The sequence below is a fragment of the Nyctibius grandis genome, chromosome Z (assembly GCF_013368605.1).
Source record: "Nyctibius grandis isolate bNycGra1 chromosome Z, bNycGra1.pri, whole genome shotgun sequence".
NCBI classification, from domain to species: domain Eukaryota; kingdom Metazoa; phylum Chordata; class Aves; order Nyctibiiformes; family Nyctibiidae; genus Nyctibius; species Nyctibius grandis.
In genome coordinates this window covers 62,201,490-62,215,509 of record NC_090695.1, presented here as the reverse complement: position 1 = coordinate 62,215,509, position 14,020 = coordinate 62,201,490, and the positions used below count along the sequence as shown (strand labels likewise).

At 37.8% G+C, this 14,020-nt stretch overlaps 1 protein-coding gene across 1 annotated transcript in view; it reads right to left on the bottom strand.

Annotated features, from left to right (window-relative positions):
- SLC12A2 (solute carrier family 12 member 2) overlaps positions 1–14,020 on the bottom strand; it is a 70,841-nt gene that overhangs the window by 33,277 nt on the left and 23,544 nt on the right. The window contains exons 5-10 of the mRNA XM_068422042.1: positions 12,135–12,274; positions 10,424–10,534; positions 7,274–7,382; positions 6,706–6,833; positions 6,537–6,621; positions 2,301–2,449 (exon numbers count right to left, since the gene is read on the bottom strand). Of these exons, the coding sequence (XP_068278143.1) occupies positions 2,301–2,449; positions 6,537–6,621; positions 6,706–6,833; positions 7,274–7,382; positions 10,424–10,534; positions 12,135–12,274 (722 nt within the window). The remainder of the gene's footprint in view (positions 1–2,300; positions 2,450–6,536; positions 6,622–6,705; positions 6,834–7,273; positions 7,383–10,423; positions 10,535–12,134; positions 12,275–14,020) is intronic.

The following is a 14,020-nucleotide window of genomic DNA, read 5'->3' as shown; positions in this document are numbered from 1 at the left end:
CATCCCTTCCCTCCAGCATGTCAACCGCACCACACAGCTTGGTGTCGTTGGCAATCTTGCTGAGGGTGCACTCAATCCCACTGTCCACATGGCTGACAAAAATGTTAAACAGCACCGGTCCCAATACTGACCCCTGAGGAACGCCACTCGTCATTGGTCTCCACTTGGAATCATTCATTTGCATTGACTACAACAGAAACTAAAAATGGTCTTTCGATGCAAGCCTGACTAAGACAACTGTTCTCATTTTAAGTTTCTTAGCATCATCTAAGCTGTCCACAGGTAAATCAGACTACAAGTCATCCATTTGCTGCTCATTTGCTGCCCAAACACATTCAAAACCTGAGCTGCCTAAGCAATAACTTCAAATCAGTTCCTTGCCAGAAGAACTGAATGCAGCAGGAAGTGTACCGAAGTGATAAAGTCATCAGGCTGTGCACACCAGTGAGCTGGCACTTCAACTTGAGAACCTGCACACTTACAAGCTGTAAGACAAACACAACAATCTTTGCTCACTTTTGGGATTAATTTATGGTTGTGAAGTATTTGTTCTCAGTTATTTAATGCACAGAAAGAGGTTATGTTTGTATGAAGAGCTTGGGAGGTACATAAACTTGGGAGCCCCCCCGCCCACACACACACTGTGACTTGCATATAAAAACAAAAAAAATCTCTCCCTACAGCTACTATTCAGAGCTACTAAGTTGAGGGCAGTTCAGTTAGAAAATGGACAACAGTTTATCTATAGGTAGACAGCCTCTCATGCAAACGATTTCCTTTTGACATCTTCTGAGAAGACAGAATCAGACTCTTCTCAGAGATGCACAGCAAAAGCTGTGAGGATGAGAGAAAACACCAACAGCAAGGGAAAGTCCAACTGGGTATTAGAAAAACAAAACTCCACAGAGAAAGTGGCTAAGCACTGCAGCAGGTTGCCCAGAGATGCTGTGCAGTCTCCATGATGAAGTTCTCAAAAACCCAACAAAAAGTTGGGTGCAAGGGGCACTGCATTCTCTTTGCAGCCCCTGGCCTTGAAAGTGACTTTTCCTATTCAGAACCCACAGAGAGAAGCAAGAGTAATTTGGGAGATAGAAGTACTCTTTAGACCAAATGGTAAGAAACTAGAACATTAATGAACAACTTATTAGAAGTACAAGCAATATTTATGGTAAGCCACCTTAACAAAGTTATGACTTAAATAAAAAGATACAATTGGGGGAAACCAGTCCTACACCATTCTCAGCTGTACACTTGATGATACACTGGGTTCTTTTGAGCTTAAACAAATGAGGAAAGTCATCAGATTTTGCAGAATAATTATTCCCTCTGAAGTGTTTCTAAATACAGACTTTTTCGAAACCAGAACAAAGTAACACCACACAGATATTCAAATTATTCCACTATAAAAATACATTTTACTCTAATAGAATGGTCTGCACGGCAACATTATTTCAGCATGTACAAAATATGTTTTCCACCCAGCTTTGCAAGTAGGGCTGTCAGCCTAACATGTAAGTAGTACACGTAAGGAGTCCATCTACCGCACGTACTTCTGACCAAAACTCATAAGGCCAGACACCTTTTTCATTAGTGGATTTCAGCTTAATCTCTAGCCAACTTTTTGTATGCCTATTAGAAAAATTTAATGCAAAGATGGACTACCACAAAGCAAGTTTAAGTCAATCGGCAATAAGTATGTTTTCCTTGGTTTCTTTCAAACCCTCACCAATAGTTCACGGACATCCCAATTACCTGTGAAGTACAAGTTGAAGACTATGAACTACCCCGTGACTTCTAGGGGATTTTTAAATACAGTAACATCAGGTTTTATGTAAATTCACAACATTCTTACCACTAAAGAGGATACTGTGACAAATATGTAAAACATTCTTAAAAAGTCACCATATTTTCTAAGAAACTTAAAAATTTAAGGAACAAGTTATTGACAGAGGGTACCTATGATTACTATGCATCACTTGAACAATGAGTACTTCTGTCCACTTCACTGAATGATGACATTCAGATATCTAAAGAGAGAAAGTTACAGTCCCACCAGCTAACCTAAGCAGTTCACTCAGAAGAAGAGTAAATATTTATACCACCTGTCTATAAACACCCACAAGTTTTTAACATAGTTAAGTTGTTGTTCTACATACCAGCTAGAGTGTACCACTTAACTATTCCAGATAAACCTTGTATTTACAGATACACATTTTTAGCCTATGATTTTTCTTAATATGCAATTCAAAAAAAGAACAAACACAAAAGCCAATAAACAGATTTAGGAGAAAGTTTTATACCTGGAAATTGTTCATCAGCCCATACTGACACCCTCTCTGACAGGATGAGAAATCATAGTTTAATTTGCAAGCTGCAGTAGTGCAATTTGTCAGCTCAGTGACAATGGTGTTATTAATGTTCCCTGTGGCATCTCGAACAACACAAGAACCTAGAGTGGACACAATCACAAAAAAAGGCATTAACAGGCTGAATCAAGACATGTGTCAAGATCAATTCCTTTTCTATGTAAGCATATTGTCACAGAGCAACATTAAAATATGGCATTTACATTTTTAATAATTCCAGTATTAAGCACATCTTCACTATGAAGAACAAATACAAACAAGCAAACTAATTGCTCTCTTGCTTGAGATGATCTTCAGTTTCTGAATAAATCTGAGTCTAATAAGAAAAGGAAAGTTTTAGCACAGAGGAAAACAATGTCAATAGACTTGCAGAAGTTTAACAGCACAATTTTATCTCAACATACCATTTCTCTGAATCATGAGTTTTTACATAGCTTAATTTAAGTTACTATTATGCACCACCACTTGATTTTGTAATCTTTTTGTCAGTTTTCCTAGAGGAATGCATTTTTGTAGTGTATGTGCAGATGTATGAAGACAGGTGTGCATAGTGTTGCAGTTATTTCTTTTCCAGCCAATATGGCTCAGACATACAAAAACATTAAGTAGTTTGTCACAAAGGCCTGTTGCAAGCCGTCTTCCAATGTTTAAACAAGCCACCTCCTATGTGACTGCGGTATTTTAAATTCGTTTATTGGTGAAAAACAAAGCCACACAATCCCACTCCTACCACATTTTTTATAATTAAGTTTAGCACTTAAACTGCTGCCTTCAATTAATCTATGATTATGTGTAATTCCACTGGTCAAGAAAATGCTGAAGACGCAGCATTTCAGCCCTTAAGTACTAAGAAAAACTAAAAAATACTAAAAAGCCTGCAAGTTGTCTACTTCAAGTTTTTTTGTCTCATAAAAGACAAAACAAACTAGAGCAGACTAAGTATAATTTAACATTCTATGGTTTAATAGTTGAGGCATTCAAATTGTTTGGACACCAGCAAATATTTCCAGGAACACGAAATACATAAGGAGTGGGGAAGAGAAGATGGAAGTCTACAGAGCAGTACCCAATAGAATTCCCTTAATCTGGTCTTTTAGGAACCTGAATGACAAGGAGGTCCTGGGAACAGAACCATGTGACTACTGAGGAACTAAATTACTTAGCTGTAAAATAAGGAGGGCATACATGTATTGCAAGCTTAAGTTTAAGTTTCTCCAGTAACAATCCCTGTTATCTATGTAATTTGTCTCTCTTTCACTGGGAAAATGAATTCCTAAATACCTATACCATATTTAGATTGTTTCTGAGCCATCTGAACTTGATTAACAGTCCACAATAACACCTGGTCCTGGTAGGTGGACATTACTTAATCCTTCCACTTTTCAGATTTATTTTTCAGTTATTCTTAGGCCCAACTGGTTAAATTTCAGTAAGAGTTTCCTGTATTTATCACCTGTCTTATGCTTTGCTTGTGGGCATGTGGAAGGGCTAGGGTTTTTTTGTTGCTGTTTTTCTGTTTTAAATGGGATTAAAAGCTCTGTATGAGAAAAAGTTTCTTCTCTTTCACTACACAAGTATTTGCCCCAGCCATTCAAGCAATATGTAATGGATGTAACAATGTACTTACTCGTTGAACTATTTGTAGATAACATTTTGTTGGTAATAAGATTGCAGTGGCAGACTCATGAAGTTGAAAAACCCATTAAATAGCTACAGTGCACTACCACAGCCTTCCTCTTCCTCGTTCCCTCTTCCATAGTTCAGATCCAACTGGCTGGTAGGTCTTTCACACATGGAGTCAAAGTACAACAGAAAGGGACAATGGCACTATGAACAAACCTAATGTGAGCCTTACTATGAGAGAATGCAGAACAGAAGCCAGCTGGGCAGGCTCCATTCTCAGCAGAAGATACTTAATGTAAGTAAGAGTCCAGACATTTTATTTAACCCCTATTCAGAAAAGTTTTATTTATTTACACAATTCTGGCAACATTTTCCCTAAGAACCTTTAGGTCTTCTTTCCTGTAAAAGCAGGATTTCACCTTTTCACAGGCATTTAAAAGCACATTCCTGCCAAAGTTAAATAAAGTTTTGCCACGCTATAAGCCTGAGAAGGTTAACAGACCATCTCTATCCAGTTATCTCCTAACTACAATTCTTGCAACCAGCAAGAATTCCAGAGATACTACCCTGAGTCCTTCAGGCTGCAATTGAGAGTGCTTAACTTCTCCAGTGCTACAAGCAGCTACAGTTAGGCTCTCATTAATTAGTTTTACTTCCCTGTGTACAGAAAGCATGTCTTAACCCTGCTCAGAAGTCCGGGTTTTTTATTAGAGCTTCCCTTGTTTTTAAAGCAATAGATGTTGTTCTTTGAAATACACGTTTCAAGAATTTAGATATAAAAGTTGCTTATGCAATCTTCATCCTGCCACCTGCATATCTGCATTAGTCCCTTGCTAAAATATGAAACTGCACACTTTCTCCTCACAGCTGTTATCTTTTTGAAATAGGCTGCCTAGCTCTAGCAGTAGGACTAGCAATTTTCCTTTTCTAACCATTCTCTACTCAGTTTCTTAACCTCTTACTTACTATAGAGCATGCAAATACCGAGCTAAATTCAGATCATCTTCCCCTTCAGATATGACTACTCAGTGACATTTACTAGCCCATTCAAAGTTTTAATGACTTGCTTATCACTACTCTGGAAACCTACAGTGTGGAGTAGTGTGTGGGGAAAGGAATAAAAGTATTTGTATTTGTCAGGTTCCTGATCCAGTGCCTCAAAAAAAAGCTAAATTTCACTTATGTCGGTTTCTGACCTCTGCAATAGCCACAGCCTTTTCTAACTAGCAGAATTCTAAATGTAAGTTACAGGAGGCAACTAAGGCAGGATGTTCCTGATACATCAAACAATTTCACATTCAGTTGGTTTTGCAAACTGTTCCTTTCGCAATATGAAAAATTAAGCTTTTCATGTTTGAAAGATGATCAAAGTAATCCATTAACAAATTAATATTAATAAGCACTGTGCTCTCATGTGGCTTCAAGTTCTGAAGTATTCAAATTCGGTAGCAGAGGTCTATGCGGTCAATATAATTAGGAAATAAGTGTAGGTCATTATGCTGCATAAAGCACCATCACTACAGAGCAACCATTTGGCAGAGCTACAGGACAATGTTAGCCAACAGAGGCAGACTAGCAAGATTGGTATCTTTGGAAAGGAAGTATCATTAGTGGTAAGATCAATGGTACTTTTATAAATGAGAATTTCATTCAAAAGGCAGCACAGCTAAGATAAGGCAAGGTCTTTCATATAAGAAAACTGATTACTGCTGCCAGAAACTAATTTATGGGACACAAATAAAAACATTTCCAATCCTAGACAAGAAATATGTGAGATACGATTACAATCTTATGTTCTTAAGGTTACTAGGATAGATTTATATTACGGGTGGGAAAAACCTCGTTGACCATTGGTACTCTAGAGCAAAACTGATATAAGAGAGCATCAAACCCCAAGGCAACTTCTACAGAGAATTTCAAACCACTGTGGGGTGGGGAAGACTGGGAAGAGAGGTAATACAAGACTCAGATCAGTCTATGATTGTTTCTCCTCTTTCTGCATGAAAATAAAACTACAGACAACACTTCTGAAAGTGGGCTGGCCAGATGAAGGTACTACTTACTCTCCTCCCTCTACTGGGGAATTACTAATTACTGCTCAAGCATCGTCAAAGAGCTGTTTGATCATCCCACAATTCACTTCAGATAAGCAGCTGACTACCATAGTCTTCAAACCAATACAGGTGTTCCTCAGTGAGTATTTTCTGAAAACGTACTTTTCTAGTCCAGGGATTATCCCACTGCTAAATTGTAAATCTTTTAACGTAAATAACTGCAACAAATGAGGAAACATCCATGTGAAGTCTTTTGTCATCTTTAGTCTGAAGTAGTCTCTAGTCTTAGAGAAATATCACTCATTTTAGGAAATTATAAAACCAGCTGAAAATTGAACCTCCAACAATAAAAATTAGAAACCTCTGGCTATTACTTTCCCATGTGTGAAAGTCAATTACATAATGACTTTACATAATGAATTACATAAACCGTATCAAAACACACCCTCAGAATGAACGTGAAAGGATAAAGTTAAAAACATTCTCTATTTACCTACAGATACTGCAATTCCTACGTAAACCAATGTAGTAATTAAGATGGCCAACAGCGTTCCTTTAGGTATGGCTGACTGAGGATCCTGAAAGAAAAATGTCAGTGGACAGTGATGACGGAGATAATTGTACACTCAGTGTTCGTGAACATTTCCTACTTCACTACTCACCGCAAGATCACCTGAGATATTTGCACCAGCAAGTATGCCAGTTGCAGCAGGGAAGAAAATAGCAAATACAGAAAAGAAAGTTTCCTCATGTCGGAAATCTGGTCCAAAATTCTCGATAAATATTTCAGCTGTAAAAAAGATTTAAGACTATCAATATTCATATAGAAGCTACAGTATTAGCCCATTCCAGCCCTTATTAGCTCCATGAAAAAGCTGAAAGTCACAGCTATATGACCTTAGAATTAAGCGTATAACATTTAAGTCCTAATTCATCACTTTGACTCAAAATAAAATTCAACATAGTAAACTTCAACAGCCTTTAAAACCAGAAAAAGTACTTACAGTATCATCCAGATTTTTTAATTTTAATATAATTGATATTAAGCAGGCAGGACTAAGTTTTGGCCCAATAGCTTTAAGGAACAAAACCGCAGAAGTTTGAAAGAATCAGGAAAAAATCTCTATACTTAAATAGGATTATAAGCTATTTTAGATGTTTAACTTAATTATGACAGCATGTCTCCTCTTTGCAAAGATACTGTCTACAATACTAAGTGTTCCAACATACCTTTATAACCAAAGAAACCTTTAGGCTTCTTGCTATCCAAAGGAATAAATGTTCCTATGACAAAGTCTCCGATAGCAACTATGAGGATCACCAGCAAGACTATCTGTGCCTGAAACAAAATGATTGCAGTCAGAAGAACTTGCTCTTTTTCAGTTTCAAGTTTCAATGCTGTGTTCTAAAATGTAAATATTTACTTGATTCAAAATTCAGCTTAGCCTTCTCAGTTTGTTTTCCATAAATAAGGCAAGCTGGAAAGAACACGTACCAGGATTTTTAATACAGAAATAGCAATAATTTATAAGTTTAACATCCATTCAAAAGAGAATGTTATTAACTGTACTGCTCAGAGTCATACTTCTAAAGACAAAATACTTAAAAGAACTATTCTCTCCATAAGCCTTCCAGAAGAAATGGGTTTGAGTAGATTGAAGGAATTCACAAGAAGAGAGCTAAATGCACTCAAATGCTAGGAGTATTGCCTTATTAACCATGATAATAATACTTTGTCTTACACTTTAGTATGTGATATTTACTTTACTAAGAATTTTATTACATCAGGAATCAAACAGCTTTTGTTTGCTATTTTATGCAATGAACTAGATTATTTTGTTACATTCTCATGTTCTCAACCTTTACTTATGAAATGAAATTGCAGACTACCACAATTACTAGTTAATTTCTAGTTTTCTTGAAACTTTTTTCATTACAACTTAGATTGTTAGCCACTGTTCAATACAACCATTGTAAACCCTGCACTTGGAACACAAAGTACTTTAAACCATCCAATGCCTCAAAAGTGTGAGTAAAGATAAATCTAGGCATTGATGAGATGGTTCTGGTTTTATATTTAAATAAGCAAATACACTGCCCTGTTGTCTTTTGTGTTATTTGATTCTTTATGAAGGCATATGCCAGTGGCTCAGGGGAAGCTATTCATAGTTTGACTTTTTTTTCAGGCCTAGAATCAGAACCTAACATGCAATAGCACTGTGGCATTGATGATTGTTACAAAACAAAGGTTTCAGTTCACACATTCTCCCAAGGAAACAGGGTAGTACAGCAATAAACAGAGCATGACAGCCAAGAGCAGAGTTAGAAGACCACCTGAAGAAATCAGTTTGTGCACCATATTTAGATCTCTCCTTTGCCAAGCCTAGAGACTAGGTGACAGGTGCAAGGATGCTGCTGGGTGCTTACAGAGGTCGTCAATAAACTAAGAGAATTCAATATGAAGTTACCACAGTGCAATTGCCACAAGCGGATTTATCCAGTAACAAACCTAGTCTTCTCCCTGAAGCTAAGATAATTTTCTAAGTATCTTCCTGACATTCAAAGCCTGTCAAAGAATGGGCTTCTAAGACTTCTAAGACTTCAACACAGAGTTGAGTGGTTGGAGATCACAGACTCTGAAAAGTCATTTTTTAAGCAAGCTTCCCTGGAATCCCAGTCTCTCTTAGCTTTTAGATCTACTTCAAAGGCATTGCTATAGATTCCCCTTGTTCCATTTTTGAAGACATTCTCTAAGTTATGGGGAAGGCATAAGAGAACGTCATAGATACTTCAATCAAGAGCAAAGCATTAGTGTTTTGCTATGCTAAGCTGTATGTTAACCCACATGAAGTGCTTGTTTGACAGGTTCAGTTGCTTACCATCGCTCCTACCTGCCTTCTTCCATGATGCAGAAACCAAGCCAACAAGCCTTGATTTTTGCATTGAGCACAGCAATTTTGAAAGCTATCTATTTCCTAATAAGGATGACGCTGCAGTGATATCACAGTTCAGGTTTGATATAGAAACATTGAACAACAGGGATATCTCTATGCAAGCTGTTGTTATAGAATTGCTCATGCTACAGAGCAAAAGCAAGATACTTCTTGTGACTTTAAGTGTCAGTGGCGAGAGGGTTACTAAAAACTAATTCATTCAAAGGAAAAACTAAATGGTTGAGATTAAGGAGGGCAGTATTGTTCAAAGTTGGGTACATAAAGATACCATCACAAATTGAAGTGACAGACAGTGAATGACTACCTGAGAAAGGTAAAAATGTTTACAGAAGTGTGCTGTTAAATTTAAAAGTACACGCCAAATTCAATTTCTGTAGATTCTTTTCTCCCTGTGGTAGATCCAAGATCACTTCCTTTTTCTAAGATCCCTATTTCTAGGGCTGGAAGCAACAACGAGAAAAAACTCTTGTCATCTTGATTATGACTACCAGCATCACCTTGATGCAGGAGCATAAGAAACTGTTGTAATACTTCAATGAAGCAGCTCCTTCAGTTGTCTCTCACTGCAGAAAACAGGAGCTATTGTGAACCAAATATCAAATGGGAAGGGAGACCAAGTGAGGGTCTTCTCTATTTTTGAGCACACTATGGAGAGATATTCAGAAAAAGCCTACCAGGCGCAGGAAACAGCGAGCAAGCTACACTGCCTAGTAATGCAGAGCAGAAAACTAATAAGGCAACCTCTATATTAAGGTATCCTAGGATCTGTACGTGTTTGTTTCCACAATCAGAGTGCAGACCTAAGACAGTGCAGCCACAAGAAGATGAGGAAAGTAGGTTCCCCCTCCTACACATTCATCACACCAATGTTCACAACCCTCCTCAATGCTGGACCTAGTGACTGCATCACACTGTCTGGCGGTTTGTGAACACAAAACTACAAGAGAGTGGAAGGGAAGGTAAGAATACTGGGTTTGAGTTAGCAGAAACAACACAACTTTAGATTGGCTTCAGCTCCAGCCCTGTACTTTCCATCCACGGAGCTCATCTGAAGTTCCCAGTGAGGGAAAATTCCCATGCTAATGCTCTTACCTTTTCTTGTTGTGCTGTTGTTGCCCAGAACAGGGTACTACCGTTCACCTACTTGACAGTGTCATTAGTAGATTATGCCGGTTTATAGATTACCATAGATGCTTAAGCTTCCAGTGGAGCAAGTGGTCTAAGGTCTGAAATGCAGTCCAGACCTGCACACGCTAGCAACAGACAGAGAACTATTACATTAAAACTGCCCACTGACTATCTTCTAACATACCATGCATGCAATACTGAGTGCACTATATATAAAAAAATGAAACAAACAGCTGAGGTAGAAAATGGAATCAAAATTATGAAGCAGAGAATAAAAGCAAAGGTGACAGTTCCTTACTTTTGCTTCCCATTCCATTCCAGCAACGGAAATACCCAGCAATATAACCACTGTGATAGCCCCTATGATTCTGATATCATTCATGTCATCAATCATCAACGTTCCATTTTCCTAACAAAACAAACAAACAAAAAACCACCAGTCATGTATTTTATCAAGTACTTATCTTCCCTACTGCAGAATAGCATTTTATTGACTGTAATTTATTAATAGAGTTAACCTCTATACCACAAATTTACTCATTTCAAATTCCCTGTATGGACACAAGTAATTTGGTTTTTGACTTGTTTTAAATCACTGAATCTTCTAAATGGAAACGATCATGCTTATTCATAGCCCATCCCCAGAGAGAATGGCCTGTCTTCAACTGCCAGAGAATTACATTAATGAGCAAAGCAACTGCTACCATCTTGCACCTATACATGTATTTTACTTCTTGTTCACTATTACTCTTAATTCTTTTAATGAATTCCAAACTTCTTCCCATCTACAAAAAGTATGGTTGAGTTCTTCTCAGTATTATATTTAATCAAAAAATCCAACAGACAAATAATACTTGGTTGTGTTTAACTTAAGGAATTGCTTTTAATAAGCAGAACTCCTTTGAGAATGAGCTTAATATAAACGACTATCACTTAAAAGAAACTATTCACTAATAAGAATCTCAGCAATAACAACTTAAGAGTCTGCACCCTGTATCTGTACTGCCACTCTTCTCAACAGCTAGCTTGGACTTCACAAATTTTACATTTTTTTTTTTTCAGGGAGATAAACAGTGGAGGAAGTTTCCACTTGACACCAATGATAGTTTGTTTTTTACCAAAACGCTACTGAATTACAGTAGTATTTTACTGATATATCAGTAGTAACCTTGTACCTCATTCCATGTCTTTGACCTGGTCAGGCAACCCCTGGTATCAATACAGGCTGGGTGATGAAGGAATTGAGAGCACCTCTGCCAGGAAGGACTTGGGGGGGACTGGTGGATGAAAAGCTCAACATGAGCCAGCAATGTGCACTCGCAGCCCAGAAAGCCAACCGTATTCTGGGCTGCATCAAAAGCAGCGTGGCCAGCAGGTAGAGGGAGGCGATTCTGCCCCTCTACTCCGCTCTCCTGAGACCCCACCTGGAGTACTGCGTCCAGCTCTGGAGTCCTCAGCACAGGAAAGACATGGACCTATTGGAGTGGGTCCAGAGGAGGGCCACAAAAATGATCAGAGGGTTGGAGCACCTCTCCTATAACAAAAGGCTGGAAGAGTTGGGGTTGTTCAGCCTGGAGAAGAGAAGGCTCTGGGGAGACCTTATTGCAGCCTTTCAATACTTAAAGGGGGCTTATAAGAAAGATGGAAAAAGACATTGTAATAGAGCTTGTAGCAATAGGACAAGGTGTAATGGTTTTAAACTAACACAGGGTAGATTTAAACTACATATAAGAAAGAAATTTTTTACAATGAGGGTGGTGAAACACTGGATCAGGTTGCCCAGAGAGGTGGTAGATGCCCCACCCCTGGAAACATTCAAGGTCAGGTTGGATGGGGCTTTGAGCAACCTGACCTAGTTGAAGATGTTCCTGCTCAATGCAGGGTGGTTGGACTAGATGACCTTTAAAGGTCCCTTCCAACCCAAACCATTCTATGAGTCTATGATTAGATGACAGCACAAACTTGCATAAAGGACAGTGTAATCAATATAACCACTATCATCCATATACCTTGAGCAGCTCCACAACTGTCTCTGCAAAGCCAACAACATACATTGCTACTGCAACAGCATTGGCAAATGCAAAAATCAGACCTATGGCACCACCAAACTCCGGCCCCAGACTTCTGGAAATTAAGTAGTATGCTCCCCCTGAAAGAAAAAAAAAAAAAAAAACAACAAAAAAACACGACATGAAAGAGCCTAAGAATAGACAGTCATCAGCAATTTAAAGTTTACATGAACAAGATGCTATTTATTCTTGCATCTTCCCTGGTGTATTAGAACATAACCAAAAACTCAGTATTTTAGGGACAGGAATGCTGAAGTTTCAGGAATACATTTCAAGTTTTTGAGAAAAGACACCAGTTCTAAATAATCACCTCACTCATGCACCACATCATATTGTTCAGCTATGCAACCAGTTCTGTGGTTAAAAAACAAATTGTAAAACACAAGCAGCAGTATTACTAGGCTTTTTATTTCAAACTACTCAAAGCATTTGTGCATACTTCTACTATTATACATTTTCATTAGCTATAGCTCAAGAAACTGGCAAAGCAGACTGCAACAAACCCACTCAAGTTCCAAATGTCCATGACGTGTTTCTTAAAGCTCTGTTGTTATGGGAATTTTCTGCCCTCCAATGGGACTCTCAAAACAATCACATGGCCACTCTATTTTTCAGAACCTATTCTTTGTATTTTTGAGCATGACAAATACAACATCTCAAACCTCACGTGACAAATGGAAAACTGAGTATCTGCAACATTAGAGAAGAGTAAAATTTTAAAAATGTAGCAAAGGCACATTCCTTCAATTTAAGGCTAAGCTTTTTAGAAGCAACAAAATCCTCCAGGTCTAGTCTGAAGTAATTGAGCGTACATTAAAAGTCTGCAACAGGAAATCCTTAATTTCACTGTATTACAGTTCTTGTGCGAAACATACGTAGGTACCCAGCTTTGACATACTTTGCAAATGAGAATGTTAATGTTAAGAAAAATATTACTGTAATTAAGATTTTCATTGGAACTGTGATTTTACTCTACAGTTCTTCCCATTCAGCACTTCAGATTTTCTAATGAAGTATTATTTTGCAAGAGTGACTCAAAAAAAAAAAAAAGGCTCTCATAAGAACAGGAAAATCAGATAGTATAATGCAATTTAGAAAAAGAAAGGGCATTTAGAAACCAAGCTTGACATAATGCTTAGATTCATAGCTGATCCTTCCTGTTGGGTCTGCCCACTTTGCGATAGTGAGGTTTTTCTCTTCACCCTTAATCAAGAGAATTGTATAAGCTTCTATTTCAATTCCACCATATTTTCTACTAGTAGCAGTCTTGTAATGTCATGAAGCAGTCTTAGCATGTCAAAGGCACCAACCACTTACAAAACTATTTTGTAGGTATCGCTGACAACAGCACAGAAACCATTAAAGAGAATGGAAACCATCACCCTCAGGAAAGCTGAAGATAATAAAGAGCTTGAAGCACGTCTTTTGTGTATAAAAAAAAAACCACAATAGAACAAGAACATGTCCTTTTGTATGCTCTCATATAGATATACCTTATCCTTTTATAGGATATATTTTTTCATTAGTAAGTTTTATTTCAGGATGTGAACATACAAGCACACATGCACACTTTTAACCAACCAGTGCAGAGGCAGGAAAATATTAAGACCCTATTCATTCCTGGATATGTGTCTGTAAAAATGCTGGTATTCCAAAAATTATGAAAAGATAATGTTTCTTCTGAAGTGGAAAAGCAAGCCACCGGTAAAATCAAACTATTAGGCTAATTATTGACTTTTCATTAATTACATGACTGCTTAGTCAAATGCAGATCATAGGGAAGACTCTGCTCCTCAGAAAACTAACTCTTCCCTATATTTCATCCA